The 25,845-nt window shown below is 51.0% G+C and overlaps 1 protein-coding gene across 2 annotated transcripts; it reads left to right on the top strand.

Moving 5' to 3' along the window:
- The first annotated feature begins 185 nt into the window (after window positions 1–185).
- On the top strand, window positions 186–24,497 carry TRIM3 (tripartite motif containing 3). Of its 2 annotated transcripts, none has more exons than XM_058545835.1 (12): window positions 186–285; window positions 8,061–8,225; window positions 14,390–14,621; window positions 14,847–14,998; window positions 15,223–15,403; window positions 15,675–16,407; window positions 16,525–16,628; window positions 21,689–21,856; window positions 22,043–22,211; window positions 22,486–22,556; window positions 23,600–23,740; window positions 23,865–24,497. In XM_058545835.1, the coding sequence occupies exons 2-12, from the start codon at window positions 8,095–8,097 to the stop codon at window positions 24,015–24,017; spliced, it is 2,235 nt and encodes a 744-aa protein (XP_058401818.1). In that variant the 5' UTR covers window positions 186–285; window positions 8,061–8,094; the 3' UTR covers window positions 24,018–24,497. The 2 variants fall into 2 exon arrangements, with proteins under 2 accessions (XP_058401818.1, XP_058401819.1); XM_058545836.1 differs by lacking the exon at window positions 186–285 and adding an exon at window positions 6,986–7,555.
- Window positions 24,498–25,845: the final 1,348 nt, after the last annotated feature.

Genomic DNA, 25,845 nt, shown 5'->3' with positions numbered 1-25,845 from the left:
GCAGGGGCGGGCGGGGCCTCCGCGGCGGAGGGCGGGGCGTGGGTGGGTCTTCAGTACTGAGCCGCTCCCTCCCCCGGCCGGTCCGCAGCCCCGCCCCGGCCCCTCCCTCCGGCCTGTGCGGCGGGTCCGGCGGCGGCGCCGGCGTGGGGACAGGCGGCGGCGCGGGACGTGGGGCGGCGCCGCGGGCAGGGCCGGGCGGACGGGCGCTAGCAGCGGGGTCAGCGCCGCGGGCCCTTCCGAGCGGCCGCAGTCCGGGCCTCGGCCCTCCTATCCTGCTCCGCCGCGGTGAGTGCGACGGGCGGCCCCCAGGGATGCGTTTGTATCCCTGTCTGCCCTGGTCCGGGTCTGGGTCCGAGCAGCGGTGTGTCTGTCCGAGTGTCTGTGGGTGGGGGCACAGATGCTTTTCAAAAGCTGTGCCTGTCTCTGTCCACGTGAGGCGTGTCCATGTCCGTAAGAGCAGTGGGGGGATTCTTCGGGCTGTGGCTGTTCACGTGAGGTCCATGTTTGAGGGGGGAGGTGCGGGTGGATGGGTGATGGTTCTTTGGAGGAGCGCGGGGCTTGGGAGCTTGTGTATGTTGGCGGAGGGTGTCGAACGCTGCGGCCGAGGGTGATGGTGCGGGGCGGGGGGGGGGGGGGCGGGAGGGGTTGCTGAGTGGGACTCTGGAGTCTTGTGGCCCAGCTTGTCTGAAGGGTTCCTTTCTCCCTGGTGCAGACACTTCCACCCCTTGCTCCCCCCTCCATCCTCCTCAGGCACCAAAAAGACCACCAGCCAGGACGGAGGACACTTGTTCCTCCTCTACCACTGCTCCCTAGACAAGCCTCATCCAGAGGCTATTTCGTAGGAAAGGACCCCTCTGGTTCCCCTACAGCTTGAGCCCCGCCTGGAGGACCTGAGGCCCCTCCCTGGTTCTGACCTCCTCCCTTCTGGACTTGGCTTCAGATCCTGGGCTGCAAACCTGCAGGGACAGATGGTTGCAGGTTGGAGGGGCAGGCTGCACTCCAGGGAGGTCAGTCTGACTAAAGGCAGGCCTTGGGCTTGTTCCTGGTATGGGGGTCTCTGATGTGGGCAGCATAAACCCAGGACTGGCCCCAGTAGGAAGGTGAGATTGGGGAGTTTGGAGCAGGTGCAGAGGTCTTTTGCAGAGACTGCTTGTTTGTCCTGCTCACCAGTGCCCATTCATCCCCTAAGCAGGGCTCTGATTTGCTGCAGAATTGGAATCAGAGCTGCAGGCCTGACAGGTGCCCTGCCTCTCTTGGCTTGCATGCCTCCAGTGACAGAGCACTTACTACCTTCTCTGTGGGAAAGCTTCTTTATGTTAAGTGGAGGTCTTTTTCTTGGAACTTTATTCACTTGTTATTGCCTTTGCTTTTGCCTCACTGTCTGGTGAGAGGGAACTGCAGTGATTTAAACATGGCTCTCCTGTCACCAGCATATACTGAGTACCCTCTGTGTGCCAGGTACTGCCTCAGCCACTTAGGGGACAAAGGCATTTTTGCTGGGAGAAGAACTTGAGTAAAGGCCCATAGTTGGGATAGTACAGCCTGTGTTCTGAAAAACAGAGCAGAACCATATGGCTAGAGTAGAGGGTGCCTGGAGGGAGCGTCATGGGTGCCCTAAATCAGCACACATTTATGTAGAAAGGGAGGTGGGGGCAACTGCAACCACCCTCTGCCACACCTAACCTTACCATGGAAATCAGCATTCAAATCCTCAAGGTAGTACAAGATGGGATTTAATCATGGACACATATTACAATCTGTAGGGACCTTTGGCTGGAAAGAGAACTTTGGGAATCTCAGATTTGGGGAACAAAAAGACCCCTCCCTCTTCCAATTTACAAGAGGATGGAGTAGGAACTTGCCCAGAGTCTTACCTTGCGTTAGTGAAATTAGTGACTGAGTCAGGACTAGCTCCTAGATCTCCTGACCTTTTAACCTAGACATACTTCAGAGGCAGATTCAAGGATATAGTCATAGCTTGTATCTGAAAGGTGGAAGAAGAGGAGGAATTGAAAAGACTCCCAGTGTTCTGACTGGTGTGGCTAGCTGGATACTGGTGCCTTTTATTGAGATGACGAGTAGGTTAGGGGAAAATGAATTCAGTTTTAAACTAGTCTCTATGCATCATCCATGTAGAGGTGTCCATGATACAGTTGGACATACAGGTATGGGGTTCAAGAAAGTTTTCTGCACAGGAGATAAGGCTTTGGAAGTCATTAGCAAGTGGATGGTAACTGAAACCATGGGAGATGATGATATTTCCCAGGCGTAGTATAAGAGTAAGAGAAGAGGCCCTAGAACAAAGCCTTGGGGAACTAGACATTTAAGGAATTGCTTTATCCTTCCTGGAAAAATATCTTTAAGGAAAGAAAGCCTTGCTTTCTTGCCCAACTGGTCCATGTTTCTTAATTTTTCATGCTTCTGTTCCTTTACTCACTGTTTTCCCAATGTACCTATCAAACTCCTATATGTCCCTGAAGAGCCAGCTCGTATATCCTTTCCTCTGGAAACCTTCTTTATTCTCCCCCTCCACCACCTTCAGAATTAGATACTTCCTCCTCTTTGCTGCCATAGCAGTTTGCGAATGTCAATATCATGACACTTATCACATTGTAGTTCCTATTTCCATGTCTGTTTCCCACACTAGTCTGAGAACTTGTGAAGGACAGGGAATGCGTCTGTTTCAGCTTTGTGTCTTCAGTTCCCAGTTTCAGGGCCTGGTCCCCAGTGTGCCCAGGGAAGTTTGATTGTTTGGTAGGATCAGCTGATTGACTGGTTCATTCAACTTCTCAGGTTGGCAGTGGGTGGGGGAGACGGTACTGTGAATTTCATCCTTTTTTCCCCCTGCCAATTGTATTGAAAGGAGTCCTTGAGTTTAAGGACTATATCTCCTCCAAGGCTTCATCTGTTCCAGAGAAACCCCAAAGACTATAACCTGCAGACATTTGTCATTTTGCTGAGGCCTCAAATGATCAAATACACTTGGGGGCTAGTGAACAGGAGTGAGTCATTTTAGGAAGCAAGTGAGCCTAGCTGACCTCTTGCATCCACTTTTTAACAATGCCTTGGTCGCCTACCTCCACTCACAGCTGTGTAAAGCATGTAGGCTGGGAGTCTCGTGAGGTTGTAGGAGGAAGTCATGGGGGAAGTTCGATGCTGTTTGAGAATTTGGAGAAACTGAAAAGCCTTGAAACACATCCTTTGCAGATGTTAACAATCTAGTGGAGTCAGCGCTGGCTGTCTTCATTTGCTCACAATCAGCTTCCTCCTCAGCCCCCTGGATCTGGCTTCCTCTCCTCTAGCTCCTAGAAACCACACTCCCTGAGATTAATGACAACTTCTGAAAAGCTGTCATTAGATCATGAGGCCTCTCTGCAGCATTTCACAATGAGGATCGGTCCCTTGTCCAATGAAGCTCTCTTATCCTTTGGCTTTCACGATATCTCTCTTTCCTGCTTCCCTGGCCTCTCTGGCCATACCTTTTCCATTTCTTTGCAGGCTTTGCTTCCTGGGCCTGTCCCTTAAATATTGACCTTCCTCTAGGCACAGTCACGGGCTCTCCTTTCTCATCTTATGCCCTCTCTGGGTGATGTCATCCACTTCCATGGCTTCAGGCACCATCTCCACACCAAAGACTCCAAATCCATATCTCCAGGCTAGACTTCTTTCCTAGGCTCCTGCCTATCTTTCTGACAGCCAGCTGGACCTCTCCACTCGAATGTCCCATAGGTACCTCAGATTCATCTTACTAAACACTGAACTTATCACTCTCTCATCCAAACTGCTCCTCTTCCAGAGTTTCCAAGCCAGCAAACTAGGAATCATCTCTAAATCTTTCTTCTCTCTCTACTGTTCACATCAGACCAAGCAGTCCTCAAGTTCTGTTGATTCCTCCCTATGAAATCACTTCTCTCAACCTCGTCTTTGCCACTCCCCTAGTCAAGGTCACCATCATCTCCTCTGCAATCTCATGGCAGTCTCTTAACTATCCACTCATGACCCCTCTAAACTATCTTCCACACAGCAGTCAAAAATTTACTCTTGTCACTCTGTCACTCTATACTTAAACCCTCACCCCCAACCCCCAAAGGTTTCCTTTGCTCTTTAGATAAAGCCTTAATCCCCTAGCAGGGAATGCTAAAGTCTAAACTCCCTGATAAAACCCACAAGGCGTTGTGTGATCTAGCTCTTGCTTACTGCTCCATCTCGTTTCCTAGCCCTCCCCTGTCACTGGGTATGATTCAGTGTCCTGATGCAGAAGGCACCATGCTCTCTGTAATTCTCATTCATCCTAGGACTTTCAGCTTGCATGGCACCTTCTTCAGGAGAACTCCCTTGACCTCCAACCTCCTATACCCACCCCCAGCCCCAGATCTGGGTTAGGTGACCTCTGTGCTCCTGGAGCAATCTGTGCTTCCCCATCATAGCCCTCAGCATATGGCATTGCAGTAATCTATTTATTAGACTGTGGAGTCCATGAAGGCTGAGCCACTGCTATTTATCATTGTATCCCCAGGCCTAGCAGAGGTGTTGAGTGAATGCTCAATAAGGAAATGAAGTGCCTTTAGACCTGAGCCATAAAAGATGGGTGGGATAAGGGATGTGGCATGGCAGTAGGCAGACTGCGGAGGGAGGATGAAATCTCAGCTCTGAGTTCAAGATCCTTCAACTGTCTGCTGTGATAAATAGTCCACTCAAACCATCGCCTGTAGGACCTCAGGGGAAGATCTCCAGGGTGCAGTGGGATGGGAGAGGTGGGAGTAGGATCCCAAGAGAGGAAGGGAATCTTACTGATTCAGGCTGGGGTATGGCCTCAGCGGCTGCATGCCCAGCAAGTCTGGGTGGGGAACTGAAGCAGGAAGGGGAAGGGAGGGAGGAGCTGCCCGTCCTTGGATGTAGCCCAATCCCCGCCCCTGTGTGACAGGCTAGGAGAGCCCCTTGGACTTGGAGAGAGGCGGAGCCTGACATCTAGCTGGCCCGGCAGGCCTGGTAGACCACTCCTACTCTTCCTCTCAGCCCTCCCCTTCACCAGACAGAAGCTTAGCTTGGCTCCGGCCTCCTGTTCCTTCTACCAACCCTCAAATCTGTCCTCCTTCCTGCTATGTTGTCCTTGTATTAAGTCTCCAGATTCAGAACCAGTCACATCTGGAGTAAGAATCCCAGATCCCTCAGAATCCCAGTGCCCACATCAGGAGAGGATGCCCTCAGGCAGAGGGCACCTCTACCCTACCATGCCCACCCTCACACAAACATAAGGCACACGCGGCCCAGCCCCTCTCTTCTCCCTCCCTGGAGAGGGCTCTGGACTGGCTCCACTGCACGCATCATGCATACATTCATTCATTCATTCAGTCAGTCAGTCATTTTCTTTAGAGAGGCCCAGGATGCATCTAGCTCGGAACAGATAGTGGTGACCTGCTCCTAGTCCCTGCCTGTTTTGAAGTAGTCCAGCTATCTTTCTGCCTCCTTTCATGGCCAGATTTCTCTCATGAATTGTCTGTATACATTCATGAATTGAATGTAGACTTGAATTTTCTACATCTGCTGTATTAATTTCTTCATCTCCATTCATCTTTCAGTCACTCTAACCTGGCTTCTGCCCCTACCACTCCACCACAACCAAATCTGGCGGATACTCTTCAGTCTTCATCTTACTTCACCACTCCTTCCTTGAATCCTTCTCTTCCCCATTTCTTTGGTCCCACACTCTTAGTTTTCCTCTTATCTCTCTGGGTTTGCCTTTACTCTCTACTCTCTGTCCCTAGGCTGTCTCATCCATTCTCATTGCTTTAAGTGCCGTGAATGTGCCAATGCTTCCAAATCAGTAACCAGCCCAGACCTGTCTCTTGAGCTCCCGTATTTTATTCCTTACTTGACATCTCTACCTGGATATCACACAGGCACCTCAAACTTAGCATGCCTAAAACAGGATGCCCCAAATAGTTCCTTAGCTTTTATTGTCTCTGGGCAGGGCCCAGCATTTGCTCAAGTGAGAAACCTGGGCATCATTATTGACATTCCTTTTCCCCTCATATCTAGTCCATCATGATGTCCTTTTGATTCAACCTCATGAGTATTTCTCAGTTCAATCCACCTTTTTACCTGTAGCTCTGCGAGTACCCAACACCATCTTACCTGAAGAACGGGAATAGCCTCCTAACTGGTGTCCCAGCTTTCACTCTGGCTCCTCACAGTTGCCAGAATAGCTTTTTGACTTATGTGTATTTTTGTAAATTGTATCATTTCTCTCCCAGTTAGGATAAAATCCAGATTCTTAACGTCAAGGTCCTCTGTGATCTCATTTCAGCCTACCTTGCCAAACTCACCTCTTGCCTTGTATTCATTTTGCTCTGACCACATGGTCCTTTCAGGTTCTCAGTGAACATCCTGCCTAAGGACTTTCATCCATGCTATTCCTTCAGCCCAGAGTGATTGCCGTCCCTTCCTCTCTGATGCCTCCACCCTCATCCCTACCATATTCCTTCCATTGCTCAGAGCTCTGCCTAAAAGTTACCTGCTTGGAGAGACCTTCCCTGATCACCCAATTAAAAAAGTGTTCTTTCTCATAGCCTCCTTTTCTTCTTTATTGCACGCCCCTCCTCCAACTTGTAATTATGTATTTATTTGTTTATTTACTTTTTAAATATCTGTCACCACCTCCCTACCACAAGGACAGTGACCAAATCTGTTTTGTTTATCAGTCTATCCCTAGCGCCTTAACAAAGTAGGCTCTTAATAAATCTTTGTTGAATTACTGAATTAATTTAGTAAATACAGATCGATCCTTATGTCAGGCTCTGTGCTAAGTGCTAGGAATAAAAATATATATATAATGCCAGCCCTCAAGAACTCTGCATACAGTAGAGAAACTAAAGAAGTAACAAGAAAATTACAGTGTAGTGTATAAGGGCTGGGATGGAGGACATACAAGATGTGGAGAGACGCAAAGGTGGAGCACCTAACCCAGACTTTGGGAAATCAGGGAAGGCCTTCTGGAGGAAGTGACATTTACATGGAGACCTGTAACTTAAGCAGGAGTCAGCCAGGCAAAGAGGGGCTTGGAAGAGGATCTCAGGCAGAGGGAGCAGAATGTGTGACTGCCCGGAAACAAAAGAGAACAAGGAGTTTTCCAGGAACTGAAAAGAAACCAGTGTGACTGATCCTAGAATCATGAGACATGAAGTTGTAGAGGGAGGTATGGGCCAGACAAAGATAAGCCTTGTCGGCCCATTTGTGGAGTTTGGACTTTGTCCTCTGGACAATGGAGAACCATTGAAGGAATTTAAACAGGGAGTTAGTGACAAGATGGAATCTGTGATTTAGAAGCCTCATTCTAGCTGCGAGGGGGATGGATGAGAAGGCGCAAGTGAGGAGACAAGGATACCAGTTAGGAGGCTATTGCTGTATCGCAGGAGAGAATTGGTGACAACCTGAATTGCGAGCAGTAGCTGTGTGGTTGGAGAAGGGCAATAAGATATTTGGGAAGCAGAATCTACAAGACCTGGATACTGATTGGGTGTGGGAAAGAACGCAGTCTGGGCAGTTGTGCTGAGAGGTGGGTCAGAGCATAGACAGAAAAGCTGCAGGTAGTCAGAGGAGAGATACTCCATCAGGAAGGTCTCCTGGAGGAGGATTTGGGGGAGGCAGAGGAGATGAAGGGTAGACATGTCCATGAAAGGGCCCCTGTCCATGCACTCGACATGTGCTATTGCAAATTCTCAAAAGAATCAGTTGAGGTAGGGACTGTTATTCTCATAATTGCCAGTTAGGAAACTCAGGCTCAGAGAGGTTATATGAATTGTCCGGGGTCACATAGCTGGTAAGAGACTGAGCTAGGTTTGAAACCCAATCTAACCCTAAGTCTGTGCTCTTAACTAGAGCACCACGCTCACGGGTCACTAAGTCCACCTACTTCTCCCTGCTTCTTCCAGATCGTTGCCTATCTTGCCAGTGGCAGGGAAAAATTGGGGCTAGTTCTCTGCAGGGGGTTTGAGGGGTGGGGATCAGAGGGGGAGAGGGAGCGCTGGCTTCCCTGGTGCTGACCATCTCTCTGTACACAGGCTGGTGTGAGTGGCAGGAGCCATCGTGGGCACCATGGCAAAGAGGGAGGACAGCCCTGGCCCAGAGGTCCAGCCGATGGACAAGCAGTTCCTGGTGTGCAGTATCTGCCTGGATCGGTACCGGTGCCCCAAGGTCCTGCCTTGCCTGCATACCTTCTGTGAGAGGTGAGGGCGTGTGTGCACTGGGGAGGGATGATGACCTTGCAGGCCTCCCTGAGAGGGGAGTGGCATGTGTAAACCTGTGAAAGGTGAGGGAAATGTGTGCACACATGGAGGGGAGCAGATGAACCCCAACCTGCATGAGATGAGGGTTTGGTGCAAGAACCTATGAGAGGACCAGAAGCTCCTAACTCTGGGCCATGGTCCCTGCCCAGAACAGGGCTTCTCTGCCCCTTCCCAAATCCCAAGGTAGCCTTTAACACTACCAGAGGAATCAGACTGAACTGAGACCCTCAACCAGCTGTGGCACCAGAAGTTTGTGACCAGTTGGAGAATATTCAAAGCTAGGTCTGTCCTTCCCTTCCTGTGCTCATTGTCATCCAGAGGCAATGAGTGAAAGGCAACCCCTCCCAGCCTCTCGGTTTCTATCTATTATTCCTTCATTCGTTCAACAAATATTTATTTATGAAGCAACTACTATTGAGGCCTGTCCCAGGCATTGAGTATACAGTGATAAACAAAAACAGATATGATCCTTGCTCCTAAAAAGCTTACAATATAGTAAAGGAGAAAGATAGTAATCAAATAAGTATACAGCCAGACTACAGGTAGATGTAATATTGCACCCTTAATGAGTGCTGCAAATAAAGTGCTAAGCTATGAGCACTTAGACGGGATCTGTTATAGTTTGGAGAATCAGGGAAGGCTTCCCTGGGTGGTGATCTGGAGGCTGAATAAGAGTTAACTAAGTGAAGGGAGTGGTACAAGCACTCCAGGCAGAAGGAAGAACTTGGGAAGGGGCCATGTGTCGGGTAAGAGGGCCCAGAGGAACCTGGCCAGGCTGGAGCGAGTGCGGCTGATTGAGAGTGGCAGGACGAAGCTAGAGAGGTAGGTGAAGGCCAGACAAAGGTGGGGCTTTGTAAATCTGTTAGGGAATTTTGCCTTTACTCTGAGAGCCACATGAAGCCTTTGCAGGGTTTTATAGATGATCACACGTGTACTTTGACAACGTTCTCTCTCCGGCCCTCATCCCTCACTGCTCTGTCTTGAGTAGCCCGGTCCCTGGGTCTTCTCACCATTGCCTCCGCCCCAGCTTTCCCTCTGCCTCCTGCTTTCACGGAAACCTGGCTCTGCCCCAGGGACGCTGCTGTCCTTCCAGCCCTGCTTCTTCAGATTCCAGCTCTGCTGCTCTCTCCCCTTCATCAACTGGAAACAGTCAGCCTTCCTGCCTATTCCAAGTTCTTCCTGGAACTTCCATCAACCTGCGTGACTTCACTACCCTTATGCCTCTTGGTTCTTGACTGTTTCTCCAGGGATGTCCTCCATGTCACTTCAGTTGTACTCTCTCCCAACCATGCCCTGGATATTGCCATCATCCAGAATAATACCACTTCTGTGATCAAAAACTCCAGTATCCCACTCCTGGATCCCATTGTCCCACTCCCACTACACCAGCTTTGACTGGATATAGACGTCCAGCCCCCTCGACTGCTCCCTCTTCTGCTGGCCACCAGGTCATCTGGCCTCCCTTTCTTTCCTACCTGTCCTGTATCCTATGGCTGACCATCTGACTGGCCGCCACAATTCCCTTACACCTTTGTCCTTCTCTAAATCCACACAATAAAAGCTCATTCGTGGATCGGAGCTGTAATGGGGTGTCTCGGCACCTTCTCCAACACCTGAGTCACTGAGCACTCCTGGAGAAATCAGTGCCTGAGAAATTTTAATAATAGCTACCATGTATTGATTGCTTACTATTTGCCAGGGACTGGCTAAGTGATTTACATGTGTTGATTTACTTAATCCTCACAACAGATACTTTATTATCCCCATTTTAGAGAGGAGGAAACTAGGGTTCAGAGCCATTAAGTAATTAAGAAGTGTTTCCGAGGCTCCACAGCAAGTAAATAGTCGAGGTCTGAATCCACGTTTGATGCAGAGCCTTCACTCTTAACACTAGTCATTCATTTATCCCTTGGTCTCTGCTCTCAAAGAACTTATACTCTAGTGGCAGTGACAGACAGTAAGCAAGCAAATAAGCAAACAGGAGAGTCATAGCTTGTGCTAAGTGTTTTGCAGGAAATAAACAGCCAGTAAGTGGGGATAGTTGAGCCAGGGGCTGTTCTACATAGAGTCATCAGGGAAGGCTTCCCTGAGGAGGTGACATTTGACCTGAGACCTGAGGATGAGAAGGAGACAGACCTATGCAGATTGTTCCAGGCAGTGGGAAAATTTTTGCATTATTCCATGCAAAGTCCTTAAGGAAGGAGTAAACAAGGCATGTTCAGAAACTAGAAAAGAAGCCAGTGTGGCTGAGTGTGGAGAAAAGTGGGATGAAGTGAGGTCCGAAAGAGTAAGGACAGTTCAGGGGAAGCTTGGTGGTTACAGGAAAGTGTTTGGATTTTATTCTAAATGCAATGGGAAACCATTGGAGGATGTTTTTTTTAGTGGGGAAGCAATGTGACATAAATTAGATTTTTCAAAGCTCACTCTGGCTGCTGTGTGGAGAGTGGATTATAGAGGAGCAAGAGTGGAAACAGGAAACCAGTCAGGAAGCTATTGTAAGCCAGGTATGCTTAACACACAGGAAGGAGGTCTTGATGAGTTCAAAGGTATTTTGCAGGGGAAACACCAGATTCAGTGAGCTGGAAAGAGAGCTACAGGGGACGGAGTGGAATAGTTGAAATGCAGATTTCAGAGTTGATGCAGTGGTGGGTGATGAGACCAGTGGTGGTGGGAGCATAGGATTGGACAGCTGAGGTGCAATGGAGGAAAACATCACGGGGTGGGGCGGTCAAAGAACTAAGAAATCCTGATGGTGGGTGGGTCATCCTGTGGCTGTCAGAGCCACTGAGAATGATGGCAGGAGAGTGTGGGTTGGGGGTGGGGAGGTAACAGAGGAAGAGGGTGAGCCAGAAGAAAGACTTCAATGAATGGGGAAGCAACCATGAAGTCAGTGGAGATGATAACAAGGAGGGGCGGTGTAGACAGAAGGCATGTGCTTCCAAGGAGCTGAAGAATAGTTTAGAAATATTCCAGTTGGGGGCGGGGAGGACTCAACCCCACCGTCTGGCCTTCAGGAATGTGGAGTATGAGACAAAAACCACCCTCCACTTGAGAGGACTGCGGGGGAAACTAGGTCACAAATAAGTTAACATTCATGAAGCACTTAGAATCATGCCTGGCACATAGTGTTTGTTAAATAAATAAAAATTAATTAATTCAGATCAGGGTGTAGAGAACCTTAAGAGAAGAGATTGAGGATAAGGGAAAGTTTGCACCATGCAGATTTTCTCTGCACAAATTTATAGTCTCCAAACATAGCCACTGTCAGTCTGTTTCTAGTAGCTTCCTCTCCTCCTCCCTTCAGTGACTGGTGTCGGCCCTCACCTTTCTCCTGAATCTCCCTCCTTCACTCTCAGCAGCTGATCTTGCCTGAGGCAAGTTAGGCATCCTCTCTCTGACTTTGGCCCCTGTGCTCAAGTGTATCCACCTCTCTTTTCCCTTCCTCATTTTAGAGGATGGGGTCCACTCCTCCTCTTCAGGCCAACCAGAGCCACCCCCATCCCCAAGACATTGACCTATCTTCTAATCTCTTCCACCTCTCTTCCTTCTCTACTGGCTTCTTAATTTATAAACATGCTCAAGTTTCCCATTACAAACAGGTAATGGGAACAACTCTTTGACCCTTTGCCCCCCTCCAGCTGCCATCCAATCCCTCAACCTCCTTCTTACTCAGGCTTCCACCCTCCAAAGCTTTCCTTCCCCCACCACTCTACTCTCTCTGTTTTCCTTACAGACAAAAGTGCTCTCACACTGGCCAAATTCCATGGGCGTCTTTCCAGTCCTTAGCTTCCCTGACTCCTCAGCTGCTTTTGACGCTGATGATACTCATTCCCTCCTTCTGGAATTGCACTACTCACTTTGCTGCCCTGACACTGTCTCTCCTCCTACCTGTCTGCCTGTTCCTCTTTGCTCTCCTCGTTCAGTATTTGCTGGGTGCTCTGTCCCACTCCTATCACTGTATACCCCTTCTTGGCTCATTGCATCCTCTCCCATGGCTACAGAAGCCATCCAAATGTTGATGGCATCCCCAGCCCTATCTCTAACCTGCCTTCTGCCCAACTGTCTACTGGTCCTCTCTACCTGGATGTACCACTGTTGCAGAAGACTCAACCAGGTCAAGGCTGAACTTCCCTATAAATCACTTCTCTTTCTATGTTTCTCCTCTTAATGAATCTCACCACCATCCACTCAGTCATCTAAGCTAGGAATCTGGGAGTCAACCAAGACTCATCTCTCACTCCCCATATCTAATCAGACTATACCTCCCACCAGCTATACTTCTTAAATACTTCTCACATTTGTTCTACCTTAGTCTACATTACTGCTGCCTAAATCCAGATCTTCCTCAGCCCTTGTCTAGACTATTGCTAGAGTATTTTGGTTAAGCTCATGCTTTGCCTTGGAATTTGGATCCAGCTCTACTAGCTTTATTACCTTGGCCCACTTACCTTTTTGAGTCCATTAACATAAACATAAAGTGCAAAGCACAGTGCCTGGCACGTGGTGCTTAATAAGTGATAACTGGATGATGATGATGATGATGCCACCACTGCTATCTTCTGACATGCCTGCCTGGCTCCAGAATGTGTCTTGTCTGCTGGTATCTGCAGACATAGCCCTTGTCTGCTCTGTTGTCCTGTCGAAATTCACCCTCCACACAGAGACAGTGAAAGGAGCTTGATAAAATGTAAACCTGGCTGTACCATGCTCTTGCGGCTCCCTATTGCTATTGGGATAACTTCTAAGCTCCTTGATGTGGGCCACAGGGCCCTCTATGAGCTGGCCTCTGCCTCTCTCTCCAGACTTCTCTTACCATTGCTTGCCTTAGACTTGGTCTCCAGCCACATGAAGCTGTTTATAATTCCCTACCCACACTATGCTCTTTTTTTTGTGTGTGTGAGGAAGATCAGCCCTGAGCTAACATCCATGCTAATCCTCCTCTTTTTTTTTTTTGCTGAGGAAAACCAGCTCTGAGCTAACATCTATTGCCAGTGCTCCTCCTTTTTTTTTCCCCAAAGCCCCAGCAGATAGTTGTATGTCACAGTTGCACATCCTTCTAGTTGCTGTATGTGGGACGTGGCCTCAGCATGGCCGGAGAAGCGGTGCATCGGTGCGCGCCGGGGATCCGAACCCAGGCTGCCAGTAGCGGAGTGCACACGCTTAACCGCTAAGCCACGTGGCCGGCCCCACACTATGCTCTTTCTGGCTGCCTTCTGTATCTGGAATACTCTTGCTCTTCTCCTTGCACCTTTTTTTTTTGGTCAGGCTAACAATTATTCATCCATGAGGATTTAGCTCACATCACCTCCTCTGAAGCCTTTCCTGGCCACACTCTCCACCTGCCCTGGGCCAGGTGCCCTTCTGTGTATTTCTTTATCGCTGCATCTACTGTATTCCTTGTATTAATGATGAATAATACTAATAACCTACAATATATAGTGCTTTCTATAAGTCAGGCAGGTAAGCACTTTACATTTAATCTTCTAACACCCTGTGAAGTCTGTACTGTCTCCATCTTACAAAGGAAGGACCCTTGGCTCATAAAAGTTAAGTGACTTGTCAGGGGTCACACAGTATAATAGATGACTGACCTGGGAATTGAACCCAGGCAGCCTAGCTCCATGCCCTTAATCATTACACTGTTGACTTCTATAAACTGTCTATTTCTGTGACTTCTATTCTCTGTAGACTAGAAGTATTTTAGGCACTGTGCTTTAATCTTTATATCCCCAGGGCTTGGCAAAAATTTGGCAAGAGTAGGCAGTCAGTAAATGTTTAATGAGTTAATGAAGGGGGTGGGGGCTAGTGGCACATTTTCTATGAGAAGAGTTTTTAAATATCTGTGAAAACTGAACAGTGTTTGTGCACACTGTGTGGAATGTGGATATGTCTGCTCTTCTGAGAGGTCAGGGATGTTTCTACTCAGTTGTGAGAGGTGAGGCCTTTGCAGGACAAGATGTGTGTGCCAAACAGAGAGGTTTCAAAGTGAAGTGTAATGGCACACCTGTAAGGAGTGGGCTCAGCACTCGTGGGAGGTATAAAGAGGGGGGCATTGATGCCACCCCACCTCCTCCTTCCTTTAACTCTGCCTCCTCCCTGGCCAGATGCCTCCAGAACTACATCCCTGCCCAGAGCCTGACGCTGTCCTGTCCGGTGTGTCGGCAGACCTCCATCCTCCCTGAGCAGGGCGTCTCGGCACTGCAGAACAACTTCTTCATCAGCAGCCTCATGGAGGCGATGCAGCAGGCACCTGATGGGGCCCGCGACCCCGAGGACCCCCATCCCCTCAGCGCTGTGGCTGGCCGCCCCCTCTCCTGCCCCAACCATGAAGGCAAGGTGGGCCCAAGCAGGCCCAGTGAGGCCAGGACTTGGGGTGGAGGGGGAAGAGAGGTTGTGGGGGGGAGCCGAGTGGCTGTGGGTAAGAGAGTGTTTCTCTGGATAAGTGATCCAGGTAGGGGATACACCTGGAAGGAGAGGGGCAAGGAGGGCAGATGGGGGAGGGGAGCGGGCAAAGAAGTGTGGTGTCTAGTCGTTGCCTGACTGGAGTCTTTATGCTGCCAGACAATGGAGTTTTACTGTGAGCCCTGTGAGACGGCCATGTGTGGTGAGTGCCGTGCAGGGGAGCATCGGGAGCATGGCACGGTACTGCTGCGCGACGTGGTGGAGCAGCACAAGGCGGCCCTGCAGCGCCAGCTTGAGGCGGTGCGCGGCCGGTAGGCGCCCGGTGGGAACCTGGGCTGGAGGGGCCATCAGGGATGCTGTCTCAAGAGGGGCAGGAGAGGGACCCTGGGGATGGTAGAGATAAAATTCTTAGGGAGGGCAGGAAGGTCTCAGGTAGGAGATCTCCTGGAAGGCAGCAGGAGGGTCCCCAGGGAGAAGGAATGGTTTGGTGAGGGACCCTCAAGCAAGCCCAGTGTGAGACGTTTCCCCTCCCCAGACTGCCACAGCTCTCCGCAGCTATCGCCTTAGTGGGAGGCATCAGCCAGCAGCTGCAGGAGCGCAAGGCAGAGGCCCTGGCCCAGATCAGCGCAGCCTTCGAGGACCTGGAGCACACACTGCAGCAGCGCAAGCAAGCTCTGGTCAGCGACCTGGAGGCCATTTGTGGGGCCAAGCAGAAGGTGCGTCTGTTCACCCTTTACACCACCGTCCATCATGAAATGGCTTTATTGCCTCCATGCTTCCCCTACTTTCCACACCTGTGCATCCCTTTCCCTCATCTATACTTTCTGCCTCCTAACATGGCCTCATAGGTGCTGCGGGCATCTGTGTCCGTTGTCCGCATTCACCCTCTTGTATTTCTTTCATGCCATAGTACTGCAGGTTCATCAGGAATCAGAGACCCCCTCAGTGCCAGTTTGCTCACCCAGCCCTCCACTGTACTCTCCTCAGGTGTTGCAGACCCAGCTAGACACCCTGCGCCAGGGTCAGGAACACATCGGCAGTAGCTGCAGCTTCGCGGAGCAGGCCCTGCGCCTGGGCTCGGCCCCGGAGGTGTTGCTTGTGCGCAAGCACATGCGAGAGCGGCTGGCGGCGTTGGCGGCGCAGGCCTTCCCGGAGCGGCCGCATGAGAACGCGCAGCTGGAACTGGTCCTCGAGGTCGATGGGCTGCGGCGATCGGTGCTCAATCTGGGCGCGCTGCTCACTACGAGCGCCACTGCACACGAGACGGTGGCCACGGGCGAGGGCCTGCGCCAGGCGCTTGTGGGCCAGCCGGCCTCCCTCACCGTCACTACCAAAGACAAGGATGGGCGGCTTGTGCGCACAGGCAGCGCCGAGCTGCACGCCGAGATCACCGGCCCCGACGGCACGCGCCTGCCTGTGCCGGTGGTGGACCACAAGAATGGTACATACGAGCTGGTGTACACGGCACGCACCGAGGGCGAGCTGCTCCTCTCAGTGCTGCTCTACGGACAGCCGGTGCGTGGCAGCCCCTTTCGCGTGCGCGCCCTGCGTCCTGGGGACCTGCCACCTTCCCCGGACGATGTCAAGCGCCGCGTCAAGTCCCCCGGCGGCCCGGGCAGCCATGTGCGCCAGAAGGCGGTGCGTAGGCCCAGCTCTATGTACAGCACGGGCGGCAAACGGAAGGACAACCCCATTGAGGACGAGCTGGTGTTCCGCGTTGGTACAGATGGCCGGGGGTGGAGCCACACGGGGGCGGGCTCAGGCAGTGGGCGGGGCGGGAGGCTCAAAATGACCTCCAAGTGAATTGTTTTGTTTCCCTCCCTTGCCTTCCCCACAGGCAGTCGTGGACGGGAGAAGGGCGAATTCACCAATTTACAGGGTGTGTCCGCAGCTAGCAGCGGCCGCATAGTGGTAGCAGACAGCAACAACCAATGTATCCAGGTAAGCGCCTTTCCAGCTCTCCCCTCAACGCCAAAATGAGGGTTCTCAAGCTACAGCCCACTGAAAGGTGTACAGGTCACCTCCTGACAGATGAAACCCTACAGGTAGTATCGTTCCTTAAAGAGCAATGAATCATAGCACCACCCCTCACCCACCCACTTGCCACCCACCCGGACTGGTCACAACAAGAACAGCACCTTTCAGTTAGGCACCAGGGTCTACTGTGCTTGCAGCCTCTACCTCCCAGGCCAGACAAGCTCCTGACCCCAAAGATCTGGCTAATTCTGCCTTCTCCTCTGCCTCCACTTGAGCCTCCACCTGGCTGGATTTCTTTCTCCTCTTTTCTCCACGTGGTCAGGGTGCAGGCTTTGCCCCCACCCCCGCCAGCTGCTATCTTCCGACATACCCATCTGGCTCCAGAACATGTCTTGTCTGCCCCAATCTCTGCAAACATCTAGTTGGCTAGATAGTCAAATGAGGGTAACTTGTGAAAAGGAGTGCCTTCCAGTGTCTAGACTGTAGCACAGCCTCACAGGTTGTTCTGCCCCTGGCCCTCTGAGTCCTCACACACCTGATTAAAGCATCCGCCACACAAATAGACATGGCCTCTGATGCACTTTGAGCTCCTTAAAGCCAGGAAACGTAGTTTTCTCTTGATATTCCTTGTAGTGAGCCCAGAGCCTTGTGGCGGGCACCAGCATGGTAGACACACTGATTTAAAAGCTCAGGCTCTGCAACCAGACACCTGGGCTTGAATCCTAGCTCTGCCACTTACTGACAAGTCATGTGTCCTCTCTGAGCTTCAGTTAACTCACGTGTAAAATTAGGAAAAGAACACCTCATGGGGTTGCTGGGAGCATTAAATGACATAGTGTACCATGTCTGACACCTAGTGAACCCTCTAATGTTAGCAGTTGTTCAAAATATCATTGTCCAGGTGGAGGCTGTAAACAAAAGCTAGGAGGTGGGAAAGCGCTGGAGGGAGTTGTTCAGGAAACTGGAAGGATCCCAGCAGGCTGGAGGTGGATTACTCTTAGGAGCCCAGTAGCTCAGGTCACATTGTAAATGGTTTTGGAGAGGATGCTGTGGAATTTTTATTTTATCCTGTACAGGATTGTTTCTAACTACCATGCACTTCATTTCTTGGAAACATTTTATCAGGTAGCAAAACTTTTCCTTGAAGATCCTTACTTCACCACACTTAACATATTTAAACTTCTTCCTGACCCTGCCTGAGTACCGCTGTCACAGATCCAGCTCTGCCAAGAGTCTGTCACCTCAGTGTCAGCTGCTCCCTGGGCCCTGCTTTCCATCTAGCAGGCTGAAGGTGCCAGGAACTCCTCCATGACCATAGTCCCAGTCCTGTCCAGCCCGCCTTTATTCCTGCCTATTCCTAAGAGCAGAGGAATGGAGAGGTCCAGGTCAGCACAGGGAGGCATTTGGGCTAAGCCTGGATAGTGAGGAGGGGATGGGGGTTGGGTAGGGGTGGTCCCGAGGCCCTACTCAGTCATGCCCTCCACCCTCCATCTCCTTTTCTCCTCTTTATACCAGCGATGTTTTCTGGCACAAAGGTTGGGATTTGGGAAACCTTCGTTGGTGTGCACACACACCAGTGTTCACATGTATAGAATGACGCGTGCCATTTTGTCTCCCCAATGAGGGGCTGTGCTTGTACATTGTTTCAGGGTGGGGACTAGAGAGGGAGGGCCTGGGGCAGCCCCCTCGCCCTTCCAAACACCTGCTGCTCCTACAGCAGTTCTCCTAGCTCCTACTCCCACCTGCACTCCAACTTCATAGCTGCTGGGAGCCCAGCTCTCAGATTCCAAAGCTGAGTTTCCGCTTCTCTTATTCTGGGTTCCTCAGGGCTGGTATGGGCTGGGCTCCCTGATGAGCTGTGCCCTGCCCCCCCTCAGTTCATGAGGATTGGGGTCCTCATGAACTTTTCCTCCTTTGGACCCACCTATGGTGGTGGCTGAGGCCATCACCTCATTGTGCTGAATCAGCATCAGCTGATAGAAGAGAAAAAGCATTTTGTGATTTTTGAATGAAGAATGTGAATTTTATGTATTATACCCTTGTGTAATTGTCTTGGTCCAGAAATTTTATCAGCTCTTCTGTGAAAACTTCCTTATTTCCTTCAGGCAGAATATTAGTCCCATTCTCCTCTGTCAGCCTTTTGCTATAGCACTCTTCATAGTTTACTAGAATCACTGGTTTGTTTTATTTTGTTTTAGTCTCTCTCCCCCCACTAGACTCAGATCCTGAAGTTACTTAGTGCTGCCGTGGTATAGGAGAGAGATGTTAAAGACCAAACTAGAGCACCAGCAGATTCTAGAGATGATAAGGAAGCAAATATGGCAGGTTTTGATGAGCCAACAGATGTCAAGGGAGAGGGAGGGATCAAGCATTGCAGCACTTGGTGCACGGGGTAAGTGGTCCATTTGGGAGCAAGCCTGGGTATAAGTCGATGAATTCACTTTTGCATGTGTTGAGTGTGAGATAGCTGTGCAGTGTCCAAGCAGAGATGTCCAGTTCTGGTCTGAGGAAGTCATTTGTTTGTTGAATATCTGCTCTGAGCCAGATGCAATACCAGTGCTACAAATGCAGCAGCAAACAAAACAGACACAGTCCCTGTCCTACCTGGGGCTTACATCCTCAGAAGGGGACAAGGATAGTTAGCAGTTAGTTACAGAAGTGACAGTTGTTATGAAGAGAGCTATAACGCATGTATCACAGAGACCTAACTTTATATGTGTATAGGGATTCATGGGGTGGAATTGGTCGTTAAAGTCTTCTCTGAGGAAGTGAACTCGAAATTCTGGGAATCATAAGATGAGTAGGAGTTGGCCAGGTGTCTGGGGTGGGATAGGATAGGATGGGAAGAGCAAGACCCCCCATAGCCTCAGCGTTGAGCCCGAAACTGAGCTGTTCAGACGGAGGAGGCAGACGTGTTGCCTCACTGCTGATCTGATGGTACCTTTTAGTTCCTCTCACATCAGCTCTTCAGCCCACGGTGCCTCCCTGCTCATGCACTTGCTCTCCTATTACAGAGGACCAGGGCAGAACCCCGGGTCTGTGCTCATCAGCCAGGTGAGAGCATGATGGAAGGTCCACGTCAGGAGGGAGTGATGTCCATTGGTGGGACCAGTTCAGATGGCCCTGCAGGCCTAAGAGATGGGCATGGGGCAGAGGCAGGGTGCCCAGTCCTCTAAGGAAGGGACAGATCTGGATGGAAGAGCAAAGCCAAGGCCCAGAACTTGAGTTCTCCAAGCCTGCTCCTGCCTCTGATTCATGTTGTGTCCCTAGAGCCTATAACAAAGCAGAGTGTGTGCTACCTTTGCAGTGAGTGATGGTTTGGCTGTGAAGGAGAAGCAAGAAGGCTTAGCTATAGAGGGAAGGAGCATTAAAGGAGGTGCTTTTAGGATGGGGAGACCTGAGCATGTTGGGTGAGTAAGGTGGAGGAGGTAGGAGAAGGCGAGAGGTTGAAAGGTTTATTCTGTCTTGGAGGCAGGTAACCTGTCAGCCCCATAGCCTGGATGGACTCATCCTTGTCCATTCCTCCCACCACACACACACGCACGCACGCACGCACGCACACCCCGTTTCTTGTCTGCTACTAAGGTTGAGTCTTCCTCCTGTATGTCTCTTGAGTCCATCTCCTTCTCTCCAGAAAGTACCCTGGTCCACGCCCTCACCATTTCTTACCTGGACCCCTGCAGCACCTCCCACTGGTCAGCTAGCTTCCAGTCTTGACTCCTCCCTGCAGCCAGACAGCTCTTTCTTAAAAGCTCCTGTATGTTTTTTCCAACACACCAAGCAATTCTCCAGTTCTCAATGGACACTGACCAGTTGTCCTACAAACTTAACTCAATTCTGACGCTATCTACCTGATGGTGTCACATCTCACAGATTAAGGGCTCAGTCCCATAAGACTGCTCCCACTTAAGATGCCAATCACGCATCCAGGTTGTTACCTGTGCTTCTGACTGACCAGCTATAAATTGGAGGTTCCCACAACTCACTTTTTGAGTTTGATTGATTAGTTAGAGCGACTCACAGAACTCAGAGAAACATTTAATTATGTTGACCAGTTTACTGTAAAGGGTATTATAAAGGATACAGATGAAGAGTCACATGAAGAGGTACATAGTGTGATGTCTGGAAGGGTCCCTAGTGCAGGAGTTTCTGTCCCTGTGGAACTGGGGTGTGCTACCCTCCCAGCACCAACCCGGAAGCTCATCAAATCTTGTTGTTCAGGAGTTTTTATAGAGCTTAATCTGCACCCCTTCCCCCTTCCTAGAGTTTAGTGGGTAGGGCTGAAAGTTCCAACTCTTCAATCACTTGGTCTTTCTGGTGACCAGCCCATCCTGAGGCCATCTAGGGGCCCCATCCTAAGTCACCTCATTAGCATAAGCTCAAAGGGGGCCCCTTATGAATGACAAAAGACACCTCTATTGGTCAGGAAATTCCAAGGGTTTGAGGAGCTCTGTGCCAGGCACTGGGGACAAAGACCAAATATATTACTTATTATACCACTCAAGTAGATCTTATCTTGTCACTCCTCTGCACAGTTCTTTTCCGTGAATCCTCATTATACCCAGGATAAAACCTTACTCCTTGTGTTGTTCATGGGAATGCTGTCTGCAGTCCAGCCCCACACTGGATGAGCAGTGCCCATACTGGACTCTGTGCCTTTTACATACGGTTCATTCTGCTTAACTGCCTTTCCTCCTCCTACTTTACTGGCCAACTTTGGTTCATCTCTTGGCATCCTCATTAGGCTATTAGCTCAGATATCCCCCTCTCTTGGAGCCTTTCCTGACCACTCCCTCTCACCCCTTTCCTGTTCTTACAGTCCCATTCACACTTCTGCTGCATGTCCCCTAAGGTCTGAGGCCATGTCTGATTCTTCTCTGTACCCCCAGCATGGTGTCAGTAAGTGCTTGCCGAATGACTGAATGAATGGGGGGGGGTCTCCTCCCTCAGGATCCTGCCTCCTTCCCTCTGTGCCCACAGTCTCTCCCCTCCTCCCTGCTCCCTCCCTTGCTCCTGTGCTCCAGGTTTTCTCCAATGAAGGCCAGTTCAAGTTCCGCTTCGGGGTCCGAGGGCGCTCACCTGGGCAACTGCAGCGCCCCACGGGTGTGGCAGTGGACACCAATGGAGACATTATCGTGGCAGACTATGACAACCGTTGGGTCAGCATCTTCTCCCCTGAGGGCAAGTTCAAGGTGAGAGACCGAGTCTCACTGCACTCTGCACCCCTGGTAGCCAGCTGAGGTGACCATCCTAGTGCCTCTTGGTGGTCAGGGCCTGGACTGGTCCATCCCCAGCCCAAGGTTCTGCTTTGGTCCAGGCTGGGAATCCTCTCCCCACCAAGCAGGATAAAGCCCCTAATGGGTATCCCCTCCCTCCAGACCAAGATTGGAGCTGGCCGCCTCATGGGCCCCAAGGGAGTGGCTGTAGACCGGAATGGACATATCATTGTGGTCGACAACAAGTCTTGCTGTGTCTTCACCTTCCAGCCCAATGGCAAGCTGGTTGGCCGTTTTGGGGGCCGTGGGGCCACTGACCGCCACTTCGCAGGTATTGGGGGACAGTTCAGAGATCTATTTCGATACCCCAACCCCAGAGAACTCCCTTGGATACCCCAGTTCTAAAGACCCCTCTTCCTATATCTTGGCCCTGGAGGACCCCCTCCCTTTGCTGTACCCCCAGCACCATCATCCTGGAGACCACTTATCTCAGCCCCTGAGACCCCACACCTCTCCTAACGCCCTAGCTTTATCATCCCAGATAGTCTTCCCTGTCCCACTCAGTATCCCGGCTTACTGCCCTAGAGATGACTTTGTATTTTCAGGGCCCCATTTTGTGGCTGTGAACAACAAGAATGAGATTGTAGTGACGGATTTCCATAACCATTCAGTGAAGGTCAGTGTCCTCCCTCCCTCCGTGACCACTGTCCCAACATGCTTTTCTGTTCCACAAGACTCCTCTCTCCCTCACCTTCTTTTTCTCCCCTTGGGATCATTCATTTGAACAATAAACATTTATGGCATGGCTATTTTGTCCCAGGCGCTATGCTAGAAGCTCCCCAGCTTTATACAGTGATGTATAAAGGAAATATGTTCCCTGTCTTCTTGGTTATGGTCTAGTAGGGAAGAGGAAAAGGTGGCCAGGATATTACAATATGATGTGATGGATTCTGTGATAGGGAAGTGCAGGGAACTGTGTGAGGGCATAGCGGGAGCATTTGATTCAGGTGAGACTGAATACGACCTAACGCACCAGTGGGAATTAACCAGAAGGTAGAGAAGGGTGAGGATTTGAGGCAAAGGGGACAGGAGGATCCAAGAACTGGAGGTGGGAACCCTTATGGTGCGTTCAAGAAACTACAAGTAGTTCTGACTGGGTTTGGAGAGGGGAGTGGTACAAAGCAAGAATGAGGCTTGTGTTCCCCTTCAAGGGGCTTGCTCTCTTCCTAAGAGCTATAGGGAGTCACTGAAGGGTTGCAGGCAAGGGGGTGATGCATTCCTGTGTGTCTTAGAAAGATCATTCTGGTAGAGCGAGATTAGAGGCAGAAAGATCAATCTTTCGCAGTAATCCAGATGAGGACCATTGCAGTGGCAATGTATGCATAGGGTACAGATGTCAGATAGAATCAGGAGGTTGTGTTAGCTCATTGGCTGTCAGGCAGAGGAGAAGGTGGAGTCCAGAATGATCCATGGCCAAGTGAGTGTTGCCGGTCACTGAGAAAGAGAACTCAGAAGAACTGCTTTCCTAGGGAAGATGGGCTGTTGATTTGATATGCCCAAGGCACATCAGCTAGAGATGTCCAGGAGGCAGTAGGATGCACGGATGAGAAGCCTAGGAAGAAGAACTGGGCTGTAGCTGCAGATCTGGGGGGCTTCACCCCATCCTCCAAGGCCCTGCCCTCTGCCCAAGGTCGGGTCCCCAGCCCTTTCCCCTGCCAGGTGTACAGTGCCGATGGAGAGTTCCTCTTCAAGTTTGGCTCTCACGGCGAAGGCAATGGGCAGTTCAACGCCCCCACAGGAGTAGCTGTGGACTCCAATGGGAACATCATCGTGGCTGACTGGGGCAATAGCCGCATCCAGGTGAGTAAGGTCCAGGGATGGCCTGAGGGGGCGGTTTCCTACTGTGCCCCATGCACACACACCCCCAAAAATGCCTCTCCTCTGCCTGATCTCACCTCTCCCTCCATTCTCCATCATCCGCCAGGTGTTTGACAGCTCTGGCTCCTTCCTGTCTTATATCAACACATCTGCAGAGCCACTGTACGGCCCACAGGGCCTGGCACTGACCTCAGATGGCCATGTGGTAGTGGCCGATGCTGGCAACCACTGCTTTAAGGCCTATCGCTACCTCCAGTAGCTGCACAGCGGCCCTGCCTGGCTCCTGGAGAGATGGACATAGGGGTGATTGGACAAGAGGGTCTGGCCGGGAGGTGGGCCGGACCTGGCAGCACTGAATGTGGGCTATGGGCGTGGGTGCGCCCGGAGCCTTCCCTCTCCCCATCTCCCCACCCCACGGTTGCACTTTATTTATTCGGTTCTTGCTTTGGTGACTGGGTGGGCCTGGACTGTGGTCCCAAGGATGTGTGCAGAGCTTCATCCTGCCCTCCACCCCCCTTACACACCTCCCCTGTCCCCTCAGTCTGCTCCCCACCCCCCAGCCTGGGGCCAGAACAGCCCCTTACTCCAGGGCAGAAGTCCCTCTGGTTGTCTCCCTACCACCCCATACACTGACAGAGACAGCAATACCCCACCCCCCATATTAAATAAATGTGTTCGCCAAGATGGTTTTGTTGCTTTCTTGTGGGATGGGGCTGTGAGCAGATGAGAGAGTGGGACTAGCTCTGAATTAAAAGGTGGGAAGCAGGGAGGGGACCCAGATTCCTAAATGGGCCCTGATGTTTTGAAGCTTCAGGAGAGGAGAGCAAGAGAGGGTGAACCCCTGGGACTCTGAGCCTCTTGCCAAATCCCTGTCCCCAGGCCAGCATCTCCTGCAGAAATAGTAAGTCCTTTGGCTATCTGCCCTGGGCTCAGAAGAGCCTGGGAAAAATGACCTTGCCCAGAACACGGTCAGCAGCTGCAGGGAGAACAGTTTCAGGGTTATGACAGCAATTCTTGAGGCCCATGCCTTGGTTAGGCCCTTGGGGTTAGCCCAGGTGGAAGCTGGGTGTGGGAGACTCCAAAGCCAATTTCAGAGCTCAGTTCTGAAGCCCAGGAGCCCTGCTTCATTCTCCTGCTCTTTGTTCCAAGATTGCTGCCCTTCCCTACAGTGGAATGGGGATCCTAGGCCCCCCCACCTGAGCTCTAGTCTGCCAGGGTTTGGCTGCCATTCCAGAAATAATTACAACTGGAACTCAGTGATTTGGAGGGTAGGAGCTATGATTTCTCCCTCTCTACAAAGGCTGAAGGTCAGGGAAGTATGGCATATTGCTGATGAAGAGAACCCAGGCTTGGGTAGATGTATGTATGCTTTGATATATGTATGCTCCTAACTGCTAAGTTGTTACACCTTACTTGTTCTCATGGCCCTTGCACCTAGCCTGGTGCCTAGCAGAGAAGGCACTCAGCAAGATTTGGGGAATGATGGATCTGGAAAGGTTGGTTATGAAAGGTCATGGGAAAGATCAAGACATTGTCCTGGTGCAGCATGATTCCAGGGGCTGAGATGGGAGGGCCTGTCCATGGACCTGTGGAAGACCATTGGGGCTTTGAAGATCAAGCAGGCACCACATGGAAGCCTCAGTTCTATTCACCTCCCTGGTCCTCTTTGTTCCCACTGGTTGGGACTTAGTAGGCAGGTAGAGAGACAGAGGAACTCCCTGAAGGTTCTAGGGCAAGTGTTCTTAGAGGGCCTGCACTTGTGGCTCTGATTCTGAGTAGGATTGCCTGAGCCCATGCCCTGGCCAGCAGAGATGGTGTGCTCAATCATCCGTCACTCAGCACAGTGGGGTCTTCCCTGAGAGCTCTCAGGTGATGGTCTATTCCCTGCACCCCCATCTTGAGCAAGCACCAGCAGTGACACTGAAGATGGAGGCTCAAAGTCCCCAGTCCTCACCATCTCACATGCTTACATTCTGAGACCTAATGGTGGCAAGGGAATAAAATGGCAATAAAAGGGAGCTTCCTTGGGTGGGAAGCTCTAAATGGCTCTCCTACCAGCCCCAGAACAGGCTGCTGGGGCTGATTTC

The sequence above is a fragment of the Diceros bicornis genome, chromosome 7 (assembly GCF_020826845.1).
Source record: "Diceros bicornis minor isolate mBicDic1 chromosome 7, mDicBic1.mat.cur, whole genome shotgun sequence".
Taxonomy (NCBI): Eukaryota; Metazoa; Chordata; class Mammalia; order Perissodactyla; family Rhinocerotidae; genus Diceros; species Diceros bicornis.
The sequence above is the reverse complement of the archived record's forward strand: the minus strand, read 5'-3'. Positions and strand labels throughout refer to the sequence as shown.

What these genes read in the sequence shown, in the direction of transcription:
- TRIM3 (XM_058545835.1), top strand. Translation starts at nt 8,095, where the DNA reads ATGGCAAAGAGGGAGGACAGCCCTGGCCCAGAGGTCCAGCCGATGGAC. An exon ending in CTTGAGGCGGTGCGCGGCCG is followed by an intron (nt 14,999 to 15,222) that starts GTAGGCGCCCGG and finishes TCCCCTCCCCAG; the next exon opens with ACTGCCACAGCTCTCCGCAG. An exon ending in GGGGCAATAGCCGCATCCAG is followed by an intron (nt 23,741 to 23,864) that starts GTGAGTAAGGTC and finishes ATCATCCGCCAG; the next exon opens with GTGTTTGACAGCTCTGGCTC.